Below are 23,605 nucleotides of genomic sequence, written 5' to 3' on the forward strand. Positions count from 1 at the left end.
GTTATTAAATGCCTACAGCAATTCTATAGAATAGTCACTATTATCCCATTTTACAGATGGATTAACATGGGCTGAGAGGCAATGGCCATGTTCGCCAAGATCAATAAGCCAGGATTCTGGAGAATCCTAGTATATCATGAGTGAGCTGTGTACTAGTTCACACAGCCTGTTCACTTCCATTTTACTCCTTCCTGCTACTGTGACCACCAAACAAATCAGGAAAGGTTTATTTAGCATGTCACTAGAATCAAAGATACTGGTTTGTTAAGTCCTTTACAAGCCAGAATCGCAGGTCATGGTTTGTCCTTAGATTATGATTCCTGGCTCGCTTGGGAGCAGCAAGCCATGATCACAGGTTCAAACAGCATCCTAAACAAAGCATTCTTGGTTTGTTTAGTGGCTGCTGTAGTGGAGAGGAACAAAGTGGGAACTAATGGACTATGTGCACCAGTACATTGCTCATTCAGGATAAGGCTGGATTCTTATTGCTCCATGCAAATGCACACAATGAACTGTCCACCTGCAACTATGAGGTGAGACTCAAATCCTCCTTATTTAGCTAAAATACAAGAAAATTAAAATAGGAAGTTGCCTTATACTGGTCAGACTAATGGTCTAACTAGTCCAATGCTGCCTACTCTGACTGGCAGTGCCTCTCCTGCTACATGATGCTTTTAACTGGAGATGGGAGGGATTGAACCTGGGACTTTTCTGCGTGCAAAGCTTGTGCTCAATCACTGAATTACAGTCCTTCAAAAGGGACCTTCATTCGAAACCATCTTCCTCACTATCAAGTGTAGTTTAGCACTCAAATCATCTGGGCATTTGTTTGGTCAAGTCTATTTATATATTGTAATAATTAGTTTCAGATTCTAGTTTCTAGGTATTCAATAGCAGAGTCTTGTGATGTTTTCCACCCAGTGCAGGAGAAAAAGGTTTAATATGCAGTCTGTTCTTTAAGATATTTTACTAGTCTAAGCCTGTGAATATAAATCTTGAAGTCACTTTCTTGGGTTTGCCTGACCAAACAAGTGGAAGCATTACTCTAAAGCCAATTATTTCAGGATGGGCCTATAAAATATGAGTTTTGTACATATTCTGTGTAGTAAAATGCCTTACTTAACATGAAAGGTGTTATTTTCAAAATGCATATCAGCAAAAAAAATCAAGGAAATGAATTTTTTTCATCCTAGTTTTTATAAATGAAGAGAGACTATTGTGTGAAATAGTAAATTCCCTGAAAATGAGCTTTTTGGTTTATTTTATTCTCTTGCCCAATTTTGTGGGGGAAACGTCCAGTATTTTCTTCATCTTGTGGTCTCAGCTTTGCAAAGCCTTTGTTCTCCAAAGATTTACATCTGTGACCAACTGCCTCTACCTGTGATTGAATTAAGTGGCACAGTTTTTGCATAGTGAACACTTTTTTTTTAGACCTGGCTATAAATAAAGGCAGGGACTAAGATTTCTTACATATTGTTAAGCTTTTGCATATTGAGGCCATTTCCTCATTGATATAATCACAGTATATGTGAGGAAATTAAACAGAAACACAGTTTTCAGGAGCTCGATGTATAAGCATCTCTCTGTATTTTGTGTGTATGTTAAAAGCGGGGAGGGAGAAGATTTGACTCTGAGACTATCTATTTTAGCCCTTCTGCTTTTCTCATCAGTCAAAAGAATAAGTAAGTGTGCAAGTCATAGATCATGGTGTTTAATGCTTGGCTCCTACTGCATGGGATCTGGTTTCAGCATTGGCTACAATATTGAAGTGCAAATGGCAAAGGCCATATAGTCTGGCTAAAAGTCAGAGGTATTAATTCCAGTGTCTTAAAGGGCAGATGAAGTATAATAGTGTGGTGAAAGAATCAGTGGTTAGAATCTGAACCAGTGCAAGAACCTGTTTATTTAATTAATTTGTACCCCATCTTTCCAGCAAGAAAATGGCACTCAAGGTGGCTAGCAATCATAAGAAATATATAAAAATTACAATTAAAACTTGGTTAAAACGACAATAAAACAAATATATTAAAAACACAGTTAAAACACAACAATAACTGAATAAAACAAACCAACAGACCAGCTTTCACACCAAAGGCCAGGTCTTTGCCTGTCAGCAGAAGGACAGCAGAGAGGGGGTCAACCTAGACTCCCTCGGCAGGGAGTTCCATCTCTTGGGAGTAACCATCGAGAATGTCCTGTCTCATGGCGCTACAAAGCATGTCTCTGAAGATAGTTGTACCAAGAGAAGAGCCTCCCCTGAAAATCTTAAAACCCAGGCGTGCTGATATGGGAGAGGGCAGCCTTTCAGAGAGCCTAATCCTCAGCCATATAGGGCTTTATAGGTCATAACCAGTACTTTGAATTGTGCCTGGAAACAGATCCTACCAGGTACAAAAATCAGAGGGGGGACTAATTGCAGAATGAAGTTTCTAAATGTGTGTTCAGTTTCATAAAAATATGAAAACCAGCTCATTATTTTAGCAGAATATCTAGAAGAGCTTCCTGAAACAGATGAACCTATCTGGATCTTAGGAAGGCAGCACCACCTTAAAACAGGTAGGTTTAGAATAAAAAGCCCACAAAGGTTTTATGAGTGCTGTTTTACATACCTCAAGTTTTTCACTTTTTTAATTATGTCGCACTGTAGTAGTCTGTGTAGAGAGCAGAAATCTTTGAAAACAGACCTACTGTATACAACGTCTGCCATGCTAACTTTATTAGCCAACAGGAAATTTACGGAAGTATGACAGGATGCTGCCTAGAGACCATCCTTACACAGGATTAATTTCTGTCAGGCTTTACACATATGGCATGAGTTATTTCTAGTAATCAGATGATTAGGAAATAAACAAGAGAGGGTTTATTTTTAGGAATGCCCAATTGATAGTGTAGTTTCTACTCTAGAGAAAGGGAATGTTACTGTGGCTCTATGCTGGGTGAAAATACATCCTGGGAGGGTAATCTTATCCTGAAAGGGGGGTAAGGTTTAAAGAATCTTTCTCCATGCAGACTTCCATTCAGACTTGCCCTCTTTACTTTGGACTGGAGTAAACAAGCAAGCAAACAGAGGAGAGAATCATGGAACTCCATATAACATGGAGTTTGAAAGACCTGCATGTCTACAGTGAACTGTCAAAACAGCGGCTGTAGGTGCTGCAGGGCCTTTGAGGGATGGGGGGACGGGATGGGGACACATAAAATGTGGAGTTAGAAGAGAAGTACCATCTTTCTGCAGAGAGGTGACTACTTAGATCCTGGTTCCATTCTTAACATGTGAATGTTCTATTGGTGCTGCGGTGTGCTCTATGAGAAATACCAGAGGAAACATGAATACAGCGTTTGTGTTAGTTTGTATTAGCAGCTTTCTATTTTTAATGCTTCTTTTAATTCTAGAACGGTCTAAACTTCTTTCGGATATAAGCACTCGTCTTTGGTTTACCTATAGAAGAAAGTTTTCACCAATTGGTAGGTATGCTTTCTGGGACGTGTGACCTCTCCCCCTCGCTTCTTTTGTTCTGTTCTGTCCTTGAAAACATGAACTACTTAAGGGAACGAACAGTTCTAAAAATCAGCTCTTGCACCCTTTGATCTCTCAGTGGGTGTTTTTAAAGGTCAGTGCTGTACTCACTTGCCCTGGGTGGAGAGAATTACTCAATGCAAAACAGGTCTCGACATTTTTAGGCCCATGCCTGGATCCAGTGAGGCCTTTCATGTCTAGTGATTGTCCCAGGTGGTATTCATGATAGATCTCCATTGTCCTTCCTCCCTCCTTCCCTTGCCTTGGGGCCATCTGAACTGTCATCTGACTTTTCAAGGGCTTACAAATCTTCACCTTTTCCCCTGGTTGGCTTTCAGAAGTCCGCACTGCTCTTACATTATCAGGTGGGGGTCTGTGAGCTTATGTATTGTAGATGTCTTGAAACTGACCCAACCCCAAATTTCCAGCTTTTTGTATGTCAGTGCCACAGAATCTTGGACCTATGGTGCACAGGTTAACTTAAAGCCTGCTAGTTTTCATTTGTATTTGTGAATACACATCACTTGATCTTCCTTCATTGCCGTATGCCTAGGGATATACGAAAGTCACTTACCTTTTCGCAGCTTGGCTTCGTGGTGGGGGGGAGGCGCTTCGCTTTTCCCCCCGAAGTTCAGGCGAAGGGGGGGAGGCTTCCTGCCTCGCCCGGCCGAAATTCAGGCCGGGGAGAAGCGCCCCGTCTCCCCGGCCGTGAAACAAAAAGTAAAAAAAAAAAAAGACCCCGTGATAGGCTACGTGACGATTTACGTAGCCTATCACGGCTAGATTTCCAAAGTCAGCCGTGATAGGCTATGTAAATCGTCACGTAGCCTATCACGGGTGACTTTGGGGGAAAAAAAAGCTCGTACGCAAATGGCGGCGGCCCATGGGCGCCGCCATTTGCGTTCCTTATTTTGTCATGTCTAGTCTACGTAAAGATTTACGTAGGATAATGTAAGCCGCCTTGGGTTCCTTGCAAGAGGAAAAAAGGCGGGGTATAAATGCAATAAATAAATAAATAAATACGTAGACTACGGCGAAAATAAGGGCAACGCTATTTGCATTGCCCTTATTTTCGCCGTAGTCTACGTAAATCTTTACGTAGACTAGACGTGCCAAAATAAGGAACGCAAATGGCGGCGCCCGTGGGCTGCCGCCATTTGTGTACGCGCTTTTTTTTTTTCAAAGTCACCCGTGATAGGCTGCGTGACGATTTACTTAGCCTATCATGGCTGACTTTGGAAATCTATCCGTGATAGGCTACGTAAATTGTCACGTAGCCTATCATGGGTGTGTGGTTTTTTTTTTACTTTAGTTTTTTTTTTTTTGCAATGGCGGCGGCAGCTGGTCGGGAGACCGGCCGCCGCCCCCGCCCGCAACGAACCGCCGCCAGGACCCGCCGCCGGGAGGGACATTCGCCAAAGGTAAGTCCCGTCCCGGGGGGGGGGCGCGGGGGGGTGGATAATTTCACCGCCAATTTCGGGTGGCCAAATGCGTTGGCGCTCGGCCCCCCGAAGATTCGGGGAGAAATTCTCCGCCATCCCTACGTATGCCTCTTGGATTACTCCAGTAGCAACCTGTGACTGGTACTAAGCATTTTTCTTTGATATTTGGTCAAAGACATGAGTTCTTGATCCATGGAAGACTGGCACACTGTGGCCTTTTCTTTCATAAACTCACAAGTCTGGTGGTTCTTGTCCCCAGGTGGCACAGGCCCTTCTTCTGATGCTGGCTGGGGCTGTATGCTGCGATGCGGACAGATGATGTTAGCCCAGGCTCTGATCTGTCGACACTTGGGGCGGGGTGAGTGTGCTCTTTTCCCAGTAAATTCCCAGAATTTGTGGTGTTCAGCAGTCAGTCAAATGTGGATAAAGTGTGAGAACGATGGATGCTAAAATATCTGGAGAAATGATCCTTAGAACGTGTCTGTAGATTTTTGGAACTGAGGAGTACTCTGCAGCAGCACATCCTATTCCCGTGGTATGGGCAAGTTCATTATATTTTTTGTGTTATAACCTGGGCTGGGTACTCCATGGGAGCATAAAAGTAGTACAGAATATGGTATTAGGTATAGATTTCAGCTTTCTGAGAATCACAACTTTTTTTTTTTTAAATCTCATGTTTCTAGTCCTTATGGCTGCAAAGGTGTCTGTGAATTCTCAGAAGCTGTGGGGTGGAGGGGGTGGATAAGATTTATAGTTTTTTTGGGGGAGGGGGCTTCAGCACCATGTATAGCTTGTTGCACCTCCCAATGATGAGCAAATAAACTATGCAAAGAAAAACTATGGAAATACATCCAGTTTGCATAATTTAGATTGTTTTTCTTGGTACAGTGATTTCCATACCTTACTGTGACATTTTAAGTATTTTTTGTTTTTGCATCAAGTACACTCAGCCCTGGTTGTAATCAGTATTGTTGATGTGTGATAGGACTATAGGAGCTGTTGAAACCAAAGGTGTGCAAGCATCAGCTTTTGTCAGTAAATACACTGTGTACTCAACTACAGGGCATGCAGTACAACCCTAAGTAAGTCCGACTAAGTTCCACAGGACTTACATGCTACAAAGTGGGTATAGCAGTGCAGCCTTAATTGCTATGTTTAAATGATCACTTTCAGTTCTTATTTCTCCTGTACTTTGTGAAGAGCATGATATGACATTTAAAATCTCAAATAATTTTCTCTCTCAGATTGGCATTGGGAGGAACACAAAAAGCAACCTGAAGAATATCATAGAATCTTGTGCTGTTTCCTAGACAGAAAAGATTGCTGTTATTCCATCCACCAAATGGGTAAGATCAGGTTTGAGAGCTCTTCCCACTCGCATTATTCAAGCTGTTAACACATTTAAACTTCTATTAGTATAAACTTAGGAAAATATATATTTTCAAATGTTATGAAATTTATACAGAGTTTTCAATCTTGGTCAAAAGCTGTGGTGTGCAAAAGGGAATACGTCTGTGTGTGTACAAATGCAGAAATATGAAGCTTCATAATAATTAGGTAATCAATGTGTGTAACTTAATGGTTTTCGGTTCATATGATACAGTGAGACCTCCTAAGTAAAACCAAGATCACTAGATGTGAGAGACAATTTATTTTATTTATTTTATTTAAATCAGGGATGGGCAACTTCTGGGCGGTCAGGGGCCATGTTGCTTTTCCTGGAACCCGCCAGGGTCTGCACCCCACCCCACCCCACCAAATTTGCTGTGGTCGTGGCCAAAATTGTGGCAGTTTTGCAGGAAAACAAGGCACTCGAGGAGCGTGCACCTTGTTGCCAAGCATAATCATGCTTCCAGGAGTGTAATCCTACTTGTAAATAGGGTACACATTCCCATGCACTTTGTTTCCCTGCAAAATCACCTTGAGTTTTAGTGGTTCTGGCGGTCACTGCAGGAGGGGAACACAGTGGGGGCACAAAATGGGCCATGAGATCCACATGTCGCATGTTACCCACCCTTGTTTATATCCCACCTTTCTGCTACAAACAGCATCCAAGGCATCTAACAACATTAAAATATAAGATAAAACACAAAATTCTAATTAAAACATATAAGTCAATCAATTAAACACATGATTAAAAAATAAAGAAAAAGCAGCCAGCAGTGAAAACTTAGTTCAAAAAACAGCTTAAAAGCCAACAGCCTGTGTGACTAAAAACCTGTTTGCCTGCAGGCAGAAGGTCAACAAAGATGGAGCTAGCCTGGCCAACTTTGGCAGGGAGTTCCAGAGCCTCAGATCAGTCCCTCTTGCATTCCCACCAAACGTGCCTTCAGTGGTGGCAGGACTAGAGAGAATGCTCTTAAAACCTATGCAGGCTCATATGGGGGAATGTGGTCTTTCAAATAGCGTATTCCCAAGTTGTGTAGGGCTTTCTAGGTAATAACCGGTACTTTGAATTGTGTCCAGAAATGGACCAGTAGCCAGTGAACCGGTTGTAACAAAGGAGTCGTATGTTCCCTGTAAACGGCCCCTGTCAATAGTCTTTCTAGGTGCAGCATTCTGGACTAACTGAAGTTCTGAACACATTTTGAACCCACCTCCACACAGAGTATGTTACAGTAGTCCAAATAGGATGTAATGAACGGATGGTTGTTTCTAAGTGGCAGCCAGATGTGTGTGTTTGCACACAACTGATCAACATCCTCAGGCTGCAGAAGCTGAAATATACTCATTTCAATATGACTAATGGTTCCATAGCTACATCCATCTCTGCTCAGGTTACAATGATGGCATCCAAATCAGAGCAGATACGAGCAGTTTTATTGGTAAAATAGAATGCACATGGACCACAATCAGCCTTCGATGGTTCCACCTGCTGACCCACTGGGCTTGTGTGGAGGTGGCCCCATACCACTCGAAAATGCTGCATTGGTCAAGGTTGTACAGATGCAGTGGTCGTGGAGAAATAAGAGTTTTTATTGTAATCACCACCACATTAGGCTCTAATCTGTGTTCAGTCATATCCACCTTGTCTGCATTCTCATCATCAACTTTGCATGTTTCATCACACTCAGCTCCTCAGAATACCAAGGAAGTGATACTATTCTATGACTTGGTCAAGGATTTTGAGGAGTGATCGTATCAATAGCCTGAGCCACTGTCCAGTTCAGGAGCTGACTAGGGTCTTGGCAGGACTGCCAACCTAATCTGCAGGAAAATCTCCTAGACACATCAGAAAATCCTCTAGATCTATAAGTCTCCAGGGATGAACTATCAAAATAAGTACTCCAGCCCTGTAGAGGTTATAGGTGATGGTGTTGATGCAAAAAAGTATTGTTTAGGAACCAAGGTTGGTCAGATAGTACATCCTATTAGATAGACACTAAAAGGATACTAAGATTTGAGTTGCACTGAGCGCTTCTTCATCAAGGGAAAACTCTTGTTATGTCCACCCAAGAAGAGTTCATTGGGCAGCCACACTGGTCCAACAGGAAAATTATCTGAACCATCTGGGAACTCATAGGAATATTATTGAATGTGTCTTTTACCATGTCTGTGTGAATTGTAAATGTAACAGAATATGTAGTTTAGCTGAAATGTTCTGACTTGTGATAATGTTCCAATGTTATCCTTGATACTGAACAAGCTGCCAGCCATTTTGTATGAAGGTAGTCTAATTTTCTAATGTTTTTGGGATGTGTGCAATGCAATATTCCAAGAATGTGTCATTTGATAGGCAGTCTCCTGACACTTTTATTCTTCTGTGTGTCTGTTTCTGTTTCTAATCCACACAGCACAGATGGGTGTTGGCGAAGGGAAATCTATTGGGGAATGGTTTGGACCAAATACTGTTGCCCAAGTGCTCAAGTAAGCAAGCATGTATATGTTGCATCGTGTGTAAAACTTATACTTGGACACTTGTAGGGAAAAAATCCTCAGTTCTGTGGTTGGGAGGGATGCACGGACAGTTTAGTCCCACCCATTTAGACGTCATTCTCCATAAACCAGCCCACTTTCACACCATGTGGTTATTAATAATGCTTGTATCAAAACCACCAAAGAGTCTTGTGGCACCTTAAAGACTAAATGATTTATTGTGGCATAAGCTATTGTGGATTAGAGCCTATTCCATCAGGTGCATGAAGTGTTACCCTCAGTTGCTGTATACATGAGAATGGGGAGTGGAGGGGATACAAATGGTGAGGCCAAAAGGCCATACAATGCAAAAGATATAGTCTCTGGAGGTTCTGTATAAAGCTCAAATGTATGCAAGATAGGTACAGTGACTAGTTACAACATCAATAATAGGTGGCAACACAAATCTTCCTAGCTTTGGCAAAGTTAATACCTGTAGTGGGACAGAAATCTCTGGTCCTGATTGAGTGCTAAACAAACTTGTTGTTCAACAAATTTTATTTTACTTATATTGCCACATTGGAAAAGAAATATTTTGAGAGGTGGCTTAAACATTTCTTCAATAAATAGAAGAAATAAGAATTCCTCCAGGGAGCTCAAGGTGGCTTCCATGGTTCTTTCTGACACACACTTTTATCCTCACAACAACCCTGTGAGGAAGGTTAGGCTGAGAGGCAGTGACTGGCCCAGTGGGCACCATGGTTGAATAAGAATTTGAACCTGGGCTTCCCTAGTCCAGCACCCAAGCACTACACCATACCAGCTCTCACTTTGTAATATTTTGTTTTTGAACAATGGTGATTTTGCAAGTCAACACCTGTGTGTCCCAGGCAATTGAAATGTTCTCTTACTAGGTTCTGACGGTTACCATTTTTTAATGTCAGATTTGTTTTTTTGCTTAGAGGCTGATGTTGTCCTGTGTAGATAGCAGAAGGGCATTGTTGGCAGACAATGGCATATATCAGATAATAGGATGAGCAGGTGAATGAGCCTCAGATGCCTTTCTTCCAAAGAAGTACATGGAGTTATCCATCTTATCCTAATAGCCATCTGAAGTAGGTTAGGCTGAGAGACAGTGACTGGCCAAAGCTTCATGGCTGAATGAAGATTTAAACCCATATCTTCCAAGTCCAGGGCATGGTCTGAAGGCATATGAGGCAGCCACCTTGCTGAAGCTAAGCAGGTCTTGGTCTGGTTGGTGCTTGGAGGGGAGACCACCTGGAAATCCCATGTAGCCATCTTGAGTTCCATGATGGAAGAAAGGTGGGATATAAATAGAATGATAAATAAGTCCAGTTCTGGCATATTAACCGGTACACCATGCTGGCTGTCCTTCTTAGTTTAGAGATGAGAAGTCAATAGGCTGTTTCATAACAGATGTTTTTGCATGATTCAAACAATAGCTTAATGAATTGATCCAGATGACGCAAGCAACTCACATGCACCATGGGGGAAGACAAAACACCTCTAGGACAAAGCCTCTAGTTCAGTAGTGGGGAACCTGTGGCCCTCCAAATGTTGATGGACTCTAGCTCCCGTCATCTCTGACTATTGACCATGCTGGCTGGGTCTGATGGGAGTTGGCGTCCGGCAATATCTGGAGAGCTACAGGTTCCCCTTCCCTGCTCTAGGTAGTATTGCAACTCTCTATTCTTATCTCTGGCTGGATTTTGAAGTAGCTCAGTATTTGGAGGTATTGGATTAAGCTGTCTTTCCCTGTTGTGTCACTTATCTGCCATTATTTGAGGCATTAACTTGTGTCATTGCTCTGAAAAAACTGGGACCAATTGAATAACAGCCTGCACTTCTGAGGTTCCAAGCCTGCAGTAATCCCTCCATTAATAATACAGGTAGATCTGGAAAAGCAGCATATCCCTTCCACATACAGTTTTTAAAAGACCCATGTGAAATATAACCACTTTGGGGAAAGCAAGTACTAGTGGTTGATTACTGGCAGTTTAGGGAGCAATCCTATGGCAGCTAGACAGCGGCTAGATGGCCATAAGGTATATTGTTTTCTGGGAACTGACCTCCCCCCACGTCCGCGCTGCTTCTGAGGAGGCGCGGATCATCCCCATCCTCTGTGCTCGCAAGAGGAGTGCCGAGTGGCTGAAAAGGGGTATGTCTGGGGGCATTCTGGGGCGGGGAGGGTGGAAATGCCTGTACAACACATCCAATGTGTCATACAGCAGCCTCCTTCCCCACTCAGCCCTCCCATGGCTAGACAGCTGCAATTGGCTGTCTAGCCAAAAATGCAGGGCAGGAGTTGCTCGGAGGGAACAATCCCCTCCATGTGTCTCCTGCCCTGCATTGGATAGGTGGTTGCCTCTGAGGTCAGAGGTGGCCACCTATCTGGATAGGATTGTCCCGTTAGAGTAATGAAAAGACTACATTTAACTGCCTATGTCTTGTATTAAATTAACATAGCAATTTGACTCTTCAGAACACTTTGCGTTCACTGGTCCTGTTGTGCTCCCCTAATCTGCCCAGTTCTGGAAGTGAGTGTCTTTGCTCATTTCAGGTAATTTTTAGTACCACAAAAAACCAAAAAAAAACCATTGGGGAATGCTGAGAGTTGTAGGACTTTTTTCTTTCTAAGCATGGATAAGATTGCACCCTTCATGGTTTTAATATTGGGAATAAGGAATCCAGATCAGCACCTGCAACAATGAACTTTCTCTTCTGGATTTCTTTTTCTCAGACTATAGCTAAGCTTTGACACAGGCCTGGGGTGTTTCCAGACAGATAGCTCCTAATGTTATAAATCAAAAGATATTATGCAACTATTCCATCTTTCCCTCCTCAACGGATTTTATATAGTAAGAAAAAAGACAGAAGCTGTCTGTGTGTGTGTGTGTGTGTGTGTGTGTGTGTATAAAATGGGCTCTCTTACTCATAACAGCTAGACTAACATAAAAATGGGTGGGATAAATAGCAGAATGTAGAAAAGGGGAATAATTCAGTTATTTTTTATTGCTCTCACAAAAGCTACAACAGCTTCTTTATTTAAGGGCCTTCTAGCAATGTTGCAGGCAGCGTTTTGACTTCTGAGTGGCAGCAGATCTGGACTGATGACTGTCTTGTTTTCATTCAGGAAACTTGCATTATTTGATGAATGGAATTCCTTAGCTGTTTATGTGTCTATGGACAACACCGTGGTGATTGAAGATATCAGTAAGTTATAAACATCAGAGGTTTAACAGAGTTTTTGATCTGCCCAGGCTTTAAATTCAATTGGGGTTTAGCTCAAGTCTGATTTTGATTCCTGGGGTGATACTAATGCATTTGGATAGGTACTGCCAGCTAAAAGAGAACCAACTTCAGTCTCCCAGCTATACCACCTGAGAATTATTGTAAGCCCTTGCTAGCTCACGTCCCAGATGCTACTCATTTTATAGGGTTGTGCAGGAATATAGACTAGAATTTCTGATGCCGTAACAGCTATACAGAGAAATAACTTCATCTACGATCCAATGTTGTCAAAAACTAATGTCAGACCTCAAATTTAACTCTACATTGTGGCACTCTGGATTTTCTTCACTTGGAGGGATTTGAGCTACCGCAGCCAATGCATGGCAGAAATTCTTGACAAGCCTGGCCCTTGTTATTTCACTTGTTACAAATGGAGTATGCTTGATGCAGTACCAGTGAGGAACTCCAGCGAGGATCAGGCTTTAGGGGGATTGCCATCTCTCCACAACCAAGAAATCAGAAATGCATGATCCTGAACGGCCAAATTTGAGGGTAAACCCCTCTGCTGTTGGCTAGCAAAGTTGCCATGGTACTCCTGGCAATAAGCAGTTGCAGGCAGCTGGTCTGTTGCATGATGTGAGTGAATGGTGTGGCGTGTGTGCTTCTCCTGCCCATATCGTGAACAACAGTAGAGCTCCCTGAGGGCTACGACTGGGGCCTTGATGCTCCCCAGGGTATTGTCCTTTTTGCTTGCAGTGAGTGTGAAGAGCTCTCCCAAAGACCCTGGACAGCTTGATGGATTTTAAGAAGTATCGAGCCAGGGCAGCAATCCATTCCAGAAACAAATCCAGATGATTTGGATAGCTTTAATAGGAAAAACCGCCAAACCTTTAGAGTCAGTTTCTAGTCTTTGGTAGATAAGGGTGCCCTAAGACACTGACAATGTTTAGCTTGTGTTGGTGACATACAGTCACTCTCAGAGATGCTTCAGTTTATTGACATGAGGTTGTATCCAGTGCTAGGCATTCTTAGAGTAGACCCGTTAAAATGAGTGGGACAAGTTAAACTAATCTTGGATACAACCCATGGAACGTTAGATCTGTGTCAAAATCATTTTTCAGTGTTGTCGTTATTATTATTATTTATTTGATCTATACCCCACCTTTCTGCCAAAAAATGGAACTCAAGGCATCTTACAAAAAAATTTAAAATAGATTAAAACAATAAAACACATTAAAATACAATAAAAACATAACAGTGTTGTCTGGATGTGTCCACTTGCAGTCCCTTGTATATAGGGGGCCTGGTGAGTGTCTAGACATGCAGTGGACATTCTCCAAACAATTCCAAATAGATATTAGATTTGAAGACATCAGCCTTAAGTACCTTGATCAAAAGTAATGTCTGAAATGACTTCCAGTCTCTCAGTTACATGATATTTGTAAAATGTCAAGTAATGCTACAGGATATTCCTTTAATAATGTGAAAAGTAGTTTCTGTCCATTATTTCAAGATTGGACAAGATATTTGTGCGTTTGCTATAGAATGCAAAAAATGTCTGATTTGGCACCTGATCTCTGCTGCATACAAATAGCTTGTCACAAACTCAGAGCTGCCGCAAACTGGATTGGTCGCCACCGCACAGACCTGGTCACTTGTCATGGTGGCAATCCCTGGTTTGTGTAACCCAGGAATTGCAGTGACAAGTGGAGCGTGCAAGCCGTGCGTGACCTATTTCTGCTTTCATTTAACACGTCAGGAACACCCTGTTCCTGGGTTGTTTGGTTATGCCCATACCTGGAAACTCTGTGTTGTTTATGAGTTAACACAGAGTTAACCCAACAACAAACGATTGGCAATTGCTGGCAATTTAACCATAAATAACCCAGAGTTTCTGGGTTCAGATATCACAAAACTGACTGAAAATGGAAATGTCATGCACATGGTTTGCGTATGCAATTCCTGGGTTAAACAACCCAGGAATTGCTGCCATCATATGTGAACCAGGTCATAGTGAATCCCCACAGTTAATTCTTTCTTACTGTCTCAAGTGGAAGCCATGTTGTATGTGGTGTTTGATGCTAGCTGCCTAACTACCTAATTTGGTCTTGGGTAGAAGAGATAATAGAAGCTCAGTTCTTCTTAAACCTTTGGTGTCTTGCTTAAATCAAGGAATTTATTCAGAAGTAAGCAGTAATTGTTGGAGGTGTAAATCAGTTAACAGATATTTATCATTTTTTTGGTCTTGTCCAAAAATTGAGAGGTACTGGAGACTAATTTTGGAAGAAATTCAGCATATAATGTGGTATGATGTGCTGCTAGAACCATTCCCTATCTTATTTTGTTATTTAAAGGAGAAAGTGCATGAAGAAGATTGAATTAGTAGTCCATTTATTAACAGCAGCTCATATGGTCATGTCCTATAACTGGAAGAAAGATAATCTCCATTAATTGAAGGGTTGGTTAATAGAATATGAGACATAGCTTATATGGTTAAAATGACAAATTTCATAAGGGTGAGGGAGGGAAGGCAACAAGACAATAAGTGTATAGTGTTTTCAGAGTGGAATGACAGAATGCAAGATGAAATAAAATCATCCATGATTTGGGGAGTGATATAAGGACATGAAAAATGATACAGATCTTGTCTATGTAATCTTTGATGGTATTTTTGTGTATTTTTACTTTTTAAGCATCTAGAATTTTGTAGATCTATATTTATAAATATTAACAATAAATGTTTAAAAATAAATCAAGGATCATGACACATACAATAAAGGGTTTAGTCACTTGTTGGTTAATCACTTTGTGTAGGATGCTCAGGGCCTCCTTCTTTACCTGAGCCCTAAAACGTACTACTAGCTTTGCATTCCTGGTGACCCTCTAAGCTTATTCTAGTTGTGTGGAGAAAAATCTCTATAATCCTCTTCTTAACAACTGGCTCCTTCTTCAAGGAGGGTCTTTGCCCTGATCTGTAAGTCTTTGCAGAGATGGAACTTCCCTGTTCGCTTCACAAATGAGAACAGCGATCTCTTTGCACAGGAGCTGCTCCCTCCATCGAAATGAATAGGGAAGTCCACTTGTATGTTAAAAATAAAACCTTCTTTTTTAAAAAAGGAAGCTGTTTATTCTTAGGCCAGTGGCCAGCTAGCACTGAATTGACAATTAGGCATTCCTGTCTCTTATTCCCCAGAGAAGATGTGCCGGATCCCCACCCAGAACTGCTCCAGTGCCCACTGCGGTTCCCTGTCGCACAGGAGCATGCTCAGCCGAAACAAGGGCCCAGGAGTGTTCTGCTGTGGCTGGAAGCCTCTGCTACTTATTGTACCACTTCGCTTGGGGATAAACCACATCAATCCGGTGTATGTTGATGCTTTTAAGGTACGGTTCCCTTACAGTGGATGTAGTTGAGCTGGTCAGCTAATCGGAATTCTAGGAAACGTTTAGAGCAACAGCAGATCTTTTAGTAACAAATAATACACATCAGTCCATACTTGGTGGTAACAGCCTTTCACAAGCTAAGGCGCTCTGGTCTGGGAATTCCCTATATGCTGCCTTGACTTCCATCATGGAAAAAAGGTGGGATAGAAATGTAATATGTATTTCTTCTTCTTCTTTGGATCTTTAGGAGTGTTTTAAGATGCCACAGTCTCTGGGAGCTTTAGGAGGAAAACCAAACAATGCCTACTACTTTATAGGATTCTTGGGTAAGGAAAAACAAATTGGAGGGCAAAAGGGTAGATCTGTTCTGAAGGATTTTCTTAAAGCTGAAATCACTAAGCAGTGTAATTGCAGACATAAGAAAAGCAGTAGGGAATGAGAGGGCATGGGAAAGAGGCATTACAATGTTTTATATGAAAAATTGAATTATCCCTCCCCCCCAAACTGTCTTAACTTTGGAAAAGTTCAAGATGGTGGTATCTCATGTCTGCTAGTAGTTCTGGCTAAAGACATGGGTGGTTTAACCCTTGATTGATGAATGAATCCATTCATCAGTGAGCTTTAACGTGAGCTTTCCTTTATGAGAAGCTGGTCAGCAGGCCTGTTTGGATGACATTTTCCCTCCCGGAATGGTCCCAGGGAGAAATCTGGATTGGGCCTCTAGTGTACATACTCTCCCTCCATCATCTGTGCACCCTTCTTTTACTGTGGGGAGAAGTCAATGTCTGGACTGGCTTAGCCCATCACAATTTGAATGTGGGATCCCCCCTTATCATGGGAGGCTAAAGACGGTTTAAGAACTGCAGGATCTTGCATTCAGTTCTCCTCTCCACAGTGAAAATGGGCTGGGGAAGGGGCTTGCTCTCAGTCTCTCCCCAAGGACAATTCAGGAAGGGGGTCGGGATTGTTAAAGACCAACTTTGTTCTGAACTGTTCAAATATTGTTGTGATTCCCCTAGAAGTAAGACAACAACAATGGATTAACCCCTGTCTAAGACTGCAGTTTTGATCACACTCAGTAGAATCATGCTGTTAGTGTACCTAGCACAGAATAAAGAAAGCCACTTCTGCTTAGCCTAGAGGCAAAGGCAAGCAGATCAGACAACATGGCCCACAATGTGCTTTAATGTTCCTGAGGAGTGTTGAGATACTGGGGACCTGGGAAGCATATGCTCCAGTGGCAAAGCTTGCCACTAGTCATGCCTCCTTGTTTTGTGGGCCATGAAAGCACACAATGTGAGTAGAACTTAGTTGTAGTGGACATGCTGTTAAGTCCCACAGTTCAAAAGTTCAAGCGGAAAGTACAAATTGCTCACCCTCTAGTCATTATAAGAGTCTCTTGATTAATGTTTAATGATTTTTGAAATAGCAAGTGCTTTGGTTATCTTAGCTGGGGAAAACTGTTAGGGTTAGAAGCACGGAGAAACTGTTAGTCAGTGTGGGGAAGTGGTTAGAGTGTTGGACTGGGGAGACCCAGGTTCTAGCCCCTCACGGTTGTGAAACTCATTGGCTGGCTTCAGGCCCGTCAGTGACTCGTGGCCTAACCTACGTCAAAGGGTTGTTGCGAGGACAAGCTGGAGAGGAGGAGGACCACGCTTGCGACCTTGGGCTCCTTGGAAGAAAGGCGGGATATGAATGTGACAAATAATTTTGGGGTTATTGAGTATTGTCCAGATGTTGTCGTGCTGACTGTTAGTAATGCTGGAGAACAGAAGCAGAAGGTTTGGATCAAATCCTTGTGTGAAATTCAGCCCTTCCCCTAAGCATCCTGATCATCTCTTTAGCTTCTCCAGTTGTCAAAAACATGTCCTCTTTGCCAGCGGTACACAGCCTCTCCTGTACCTTGGCCCTCTAAAAACAAAATTCCCTAGCCCGTCTTTGGCCACCTTTTTCTCTGCTCCACGTCTTCTCTGCCCTTCATTCCTTGAGGCTTCTGCCTCCTCCATCTATCCTTCCCTCCCTCTATTTCTGGGGTCACTTCTCTTTGTTTTGGTCACCCTTCGAGGCCTTTTCCCACTCCCCTTCAAGCCCTTGCCCTCCCTGCCTATCAACCACTGCTCTCTGTTCCCCTCTGCCTTTCCCTGACAACAGCATAACACCTCTCCACTTCATAGGTACTAAGGGCTCTCCTGCTCATTCTTCTCTTCTTTTCTTGACTGCCTGTCTCCTCTGCCCTTAGTTTCCTTGGCTCAATGGTGTAGCACCTGCTTTGCATGCAAAAGGCCCAGGCTCAATTCCTGGCGTCTCTAGGTAGGCTAGGAGACTCCTGCCTGAAATTCTGGAAAGGCACTGCCAGCCAGTGAAGGCAATATTGGGCTAGATGGACTATAGTGAGCTTACTCACTATAAGGCAGCTGCCTGTGTAGCTCAAGCCCATATTTCCCATACTTGTCCTTCCTTTTCTGAGTCCGCTGTCTCCTCTGCCTCACTAGTTCAGCCACTTGCTCTCAATCTCCATCTGCAATGCAAGACTGAATGGCTTTCAGTTCAGCCCATTTCTAACAAGCCACTCTTGTTTACCCACACAGGAAATGAGTTGATCTACTTGGACCCTCACACTACTCAGATTTTTGTAGATTCTGAAGAAAATGGCAAAGTAGATGACCATAGCTTCCATTGCCAGCAAGCACCACATCGGATGAAGATAATGAATCTCGATCCCTCCGTAGCATTAGTAGGTGTTCAGAAGAAATGTTTGCAGGACTGGACGAGAGGGCAGATTGGCCCAACTCAGGCCATAAACCAGGGCCTTTCATCCCTCTGATCTGTACTGCACTTAAGAGGAAGGGTCCCTGTTAATCCCATTTGTGACAGGCTGCAGTTCAGTGAGCACATCCGCTTGGTTTACTTAATACCAAGCAGCAACCTGTATTCACAATTGGAGAATATGGATACTGCTTCCCTAACAGGTATTAAGGATATAGCCATCTGGTTCTTGGCTATGGAGATGGTTTAAGGACTTGAGCAGAGGAAACAGGAAGCACAAGCACCTAATTACACTGCATCAAGGGCCCCAGTTTGGTTTGGTATCTAAATTGTGATACACCTTGTATAATGGATAATTTAGCCCCAAGTGTGACTTTTGGCCAAGTTAATGGATAATTTAGCCCCAAGTGTGACTTTTGGCCTAGTTCTCAGTAAGCTGATAAGCCTGTGTCTGACCTCCTGTGACCAGCCAGATTTACTGTTAGAAGGAATTGTTGTAATAGTTGGCCATTCAAACTGACTTGAAAAGTGATATAGGAACAGGAGGGTTTCACTTTTCCCCACATTAGTGCTCTGATAAGGTTTTTTTTTTTTTTTGTCTGTACATTATCTCTCATTTGGAAATATTTCTTGTACTTCCACAGGGATTCTTTTGTAAAGAAGAAAAGGACTTTGATAACTGGTGTAGCCTTGTGCAAAAGGTAAACATTAGGAAATATTTTAATTGGCATAAGTGTAGGCTCCTCCTTGATATACCAGAAGAGGGGCAGGATGCATAAAATGATACAATCATAAAGAGGCTGTTTTAAAGTGTTCCCCATAGTGGCTCTCCCTGCTTAGCAAGCCATTTCTTTGTACTGGTTCACTATTCCGACCTGTCTGCAGTGGCATGGAGAAAGTAGCCCAAAGTGAGAAACCAGGGTGTGCACACCCAGTGACTTCTAGGATGATGTCCCCACAAGCAGCTGTAGTGTAACCCTGGAAATTGTGCCCCAATGGGATGGCTATTATTTGAAGCAACCCAGTGATACGATGTAGCTGTATAGTAGACCACAATGGTTTGTCATATGGAACATAAATTAATTGTTCAAGATATATTATAATGCCCTTTCTTACCTAGACATATACTGTAAGAGTGTAAGGGCTTACTTGCTAGGTCAGCCTATGATCTAATACCTTAGGTATCTTGTGAGTGATCTCCATACTAATAATGAACTCCAGCCCAGTCTTGGGATAAGCTCACAGAGCACTTATTCCAGTCATAGGACACAATATGTGGGTTTGCAAAAGAAAAAAAACTGAGGTAAATATGAGTTGCAATCTAATATTTACTTAGCTTTAAGAGTTCCAGCTGATTTATTGAAATGTAATGCCTCCTGCAGCCATTGGCTGCACTACTATGATGTCATGGAATGCTCACATATATTTTAATGGCTAAGGCATTAAACCAGAAGCAGTGATTAAGAAGACCAAGAGGTGGTAAGGTAGAACAGTGCAAGTTATGATGATGGTTCTCTGGTATTGGAGCACAATTGGTGTGGTACTTCCAGTTCATAATTGCCCTGATGATTCTACTACCTTATATTGGTTTCATTAGTCCAATAAAAACAAAATACTGTTCTTCCCAGGAGATACATAAGCAACAGAGTCTGCGAATGTTTGAGTTGGTTCAAAAGCATCCACCACACTGGCCTCCTTTCATACCTCCTACAAAGCCAGAAGTAACAACAACTGGAGCAGGTATAGAATTGTGTTTAAATGTGGTCTTTGCTTCAACTCCTTTCCCCCTCCGTCTTTCCCTGTATGGAGTGAAATGCTAAGAGGAAATCTTGAGTTCAGAAGTGACTTTTATTCCGATTGAACCCCTCCCCTCCCTTTCCCCCCAGAAGCTGTAGGCATGTTCAGCTGTTGCAACAAAACCAACAAAGAATCTGGTGGTATCTTAAACATGAACAGATGTTAAGAATCCATGTCATCTGTTGCATGAAATGTTATCCTCTGTTATCTGACCAAGTGTGCTTCAGTCCACAAAAGCTTATGCCACAATAGATGTGTTAGACTTTATAGTACCACTATAAAAGTCTCCTCCTCTGTTGTTGTTGTTTTTTAACTGCTCTGTTCTTTCTGGTTATGGGGAGAATTCATTTCATGATGCATTTAACTATGTACCTGGGCAAGGTTTGCACTACTAGATTGGCATGCTCTTATTGTCATCTCTGAGAATAGCATCGTCTGCCCAGTTAATATGCAGTGACTCTTCTGGTCACCTTCTGGTGAGATCCGCATGGAATTGGTGGTGTGAATTGGTTATTATGTGATGGGATTCCAATATTGTCATATGTACAGCAAATAAGACATTTGGTTACTTGTTGGATTCCAGTGCCATCATGATTTTATCATGTGCGATAGTACTTTTCAAGTTTCAGCCCATTCTAGGAGAATGGTGAACCCAGTTCAAGGAGTGGTGGAACTAGACCTCTCCAAGGCTTAAGCTAGTACAGATAGTGCTGTGTTCTATGAGGGAAGTTCTCTTTGCCCACAAAAGCTGGGATCCACTTGGAGCTCAAAGTCCCTGAAAGAATAGCAACAAATGAGATTGACCTGGGCCTTCAGGAAGCGCTAGTAGGATCGTGGAATCAGTGGGCCAAGCAACTGGGGTTTCTGTCATGGAAGTCAAGAAAGCCTCTTCAGAAAACCTGGGAATAGGCAATTAAGTAGGGAGTGGTGGTAAATTAACTTCCTACTGCTGCTTCATTATGGAAAAGTAGAAAGGTGGATTGGGCTAAACAGGATTTGAATGTAAAAGTCAGTTGAAGGCCACAAAGGACTCTAAGCATGCAATCCTATGCATGTTTAGACAGAAAAAAAGTGCTACAACTTCCAGCATTGGCTGGCTGAGGAATGGAGTATTTTCTGGCTAAGCATGTATAAGATTGTGCCCTAAGTGTGATAAAGAAACAGTTACATGTGTGAAGCTAACTCTTTAAGGAAAAGGTGCACGTTGAGGGGTAGTGAGTGAAGGCAAAAAAGGGGAATATTGGGAGAAAGGACACAAATAATGTACGACACAACAGGAAGATAAAAACAAAGTATCCTTTCTGAAAGCACAGAAAAGTTTGCTTTCGAAATTGGCACTTAAGTCTACCTATTAGGGACCTGAAGTCCTTCCCAGCAAATCCTCTGCACGAAATGACATTTGGAATCTATGATCTCTGTGTGATAACATATGGCAGACGTTAAAGGAAAACCCTTTTAGCCTAACTTAAGCCAGGGTCTCCTTTCTTCAGTGTAACAAACTGTAACAAACAGCAAAACATTCTTATCTTTGTTAAAAAAGCTTGATGTTTTATATTGGTTTGAATTAATGAAACTACTAATTGGTAGGTTTGTACGTCAACTCTATTAGGCTTGTAATTCATGAGTGTGTAACAAGCCTGGGCCTCGATCTCACGAACTTTAATATTTTTGTAATGTTCCAACCCAGATTGATTGATTAGGTCTTGATATTTTCTGGACCTCTGTGGTCTTCATGACTAAGCATCCAAATTCTGCCATTCTCTTGGTTGCTATAATCTTTCAGTTTCTGAAGGAAATGTTAGTGTCCTGTTTGCACTGCACATGTACATGGAAGGATTTTTACTATAACCTCTCTATTTGCTCCTTGGTCAGACCAATCAGTGTAAAAGTTTGGATCCGTAACCGAACAACAGCCAAACATGTTTGAAGAAATATTCATGTTGATTAGTATCCTCCCCTTGTTCAGTCCTGCTAGGGCCGGGCACCCTGCATGTTGCTGCTCCTTCCTGTTCTGCAGCCCCTGCCTCTGCCTCCAGTGACTTCCATGTCACTGGACTATTGTAAACAAAGCACACATGAAAACAGCCAAAAGTGTATATGGTGATGCATGATGTCATGATGCATGGGTTGGAGGACGACGACACACCATATTATAGATGGCCCCTTCCCAAAATGCTCTTCAGTGATGCCAATGTGCAAGAATTTGCACATTTATTGGGATCTTGAATTAATGGAGAACTTTCACCTGAGCTTGTAATGTTGGATTCATTACATGGAGGGCTAATTATGGCTTCTAAGGGGTAAGTTTTGCTAATTTGAATTAGGGAGTCTTGCTGTGATAAAGTTTGTGAATTTCTGCAAGATAGCAAGAGATATAAGCCCTTGAAAATAAATCCTATTTTCCCCCCATTTTCCACAGAGCTCATTGAATCCACTGATAAACTGTTTGAATCGGAAGAAGAGTTTGAGATCCTGAGTGCATGAAAGAAGCTTCAGTTGACCTTGTGTGTAGCATATGATAGTGACTAAGACCACACAGCCTTTCTAGCCCCCAAGTGCCTGCATACAAACAATGAACAGAGCACAAGGACTGAGGAGAAGCAGTTCCAAATGAACTTCCCAGGAAGGGAACAGATCCTGGCTCCAGCCCATGCATTTTTTTCAGAATGTATTTCCTTCTGAAGAAAATGAACTTGAGTGGGGATGAAGGCAAAAACAATACTGAAGTAAAGACTGTGGTATATTACTGGGAGTTGCCTTGAAGGCATCGATATCTGGATGGCTATTATTACTCAGTGTAGTATGATGCAATAGTTCTGCTCATGCTGAAAGCATGATGTTGAGCGAGGGGAGTGTGTTTACCTCTTGTTCCTTCACGTGGACAGTTGCATAAGAATAAATGTCATTGTCTTGTTTTAAAGGATCAGCTGGATAAGGCAGAAACAATGATCTCATTAAATATTTTAACATTTCTGCAACCACATTTCTAAAAAAACAAAACCACCAACCCAAATGTTTCTATAAAAGGAACTGTCTGATAGATGCAATTTTACAATTCTCCTAGGAGATTCACAAATGAACAGGGGACTTGAAGGGCAACCCTCCAGCCTCCTGAACCGCCTCTCTACTCCTGGAAAGGAAGGGAGGTTACATGGAGCAGTATGTAGCTCTCCTCCATAATTCTCATGATATATTTCACCTTGACCTTAAATTCAAATCATTCTTAACGCTTTTTCTTTCGCTTTGGAGTAAAAAAAAAATATTTTCAGTTGTATCTTATTTATTTTTAAATTAAACATTTACAGCGTCCCCCCCATAAGAGCACTTTATGTGTGCATCTAATAAACTTGTTAAACATTTAAGAGGTTACATGCTAGATTTTGTGAATTGTTTGAACTTTCCTCACAACCAAAGGAAGTTATCTGTCAAAATGAAAGTTGTCTCCTCCTCTGGCTCTCTTCTTCTTACTTTAACAAGGTGATGTCATGGATAGTTAACAATTGTACGTCTCTAGCCTTTTTCATTCATTTCTCTCTGGTGCCATAATTGTTTGCAGAATTAAATGCTTGACTTGTTACGTTAGCAGCTCCTGTAA

General features: G+C 42.1%; 1 protein-coding gene across 2 annotated transcripts in view; it reads left to right on the forward strand.

The window, feature by feature from the left end:
• ATG4A (autophagy related 4A cysteine peptidase) overlaps nt 1-23,372 on the forward strand; it is a 29,663-nt gene extending 6,291 nt beyond the window's left edge. Inside the window, exons 2-13 of one of the 2 annotated variants that reach the window (XM_084814109.1) lie at nt 2,482-2,556; nt 3,394-3,465; nt 5,219-5,317; nt 6,204-6,305; nt 8,754-8,826; nt 11,969-12,048; nt 15,260-15,447; nt 15,695-15,773; nt 18,036-18,181; nt 18,858-18,914; nt 19,842-19,953; nt 22,430-23,372. In XM_084814109.1, coding sequence (XP_084670235.1) covers nt 2,482-2,556; nt 3,394-3,465; nt 5,219-5,317; nt 6,204-6,305; nt 8,754-8,826; nt 11,969-12,048; nt 15,260-15,447; nt 15,695-15,773; nt 18,036-18,181; nt 18,858-18,914; nt 19,842-19,953; nt 22,430-22,494 — 1,148 coding nt within the window. In that variant the 3' untranslated portion in view covers nt 22,495-23,372. The remainder of the gene's footprint in view (nt 1-2,481; nt 2,557-3,393; nt 3,466-5,218; nt 5,318-6,203; nt 6,306-8,753; nt 8,827-11,968; nt 12,049-15,259; nt 15,448-15,694; nt 15,774-18,035; nt 18,182-18,857; nt 18,915-19,841; nt 19,954-22,429) is intronic. The other variant, XM_084814110.1, reaches the window with a different exon arrangement.
• Nucleotides 23,373-23,605: the final 233 nt, after the last annotated feature.

This window comes from Heloderma suspectum, chromosome 9 (genome assembly GCF_057233095.1).
Source record: "Heloderma suspectum isolate Gila_16-S chromosome 9, 16-S_ref, whole genome shotgun sequence".
Taxonomy (NCBI): domain Eukaryota; kingdom Metazoa; phylum Chordata; class Lepidosauria; order Squamata; family Helodermatidae; genus Heloderma; species Heloderma suspectum.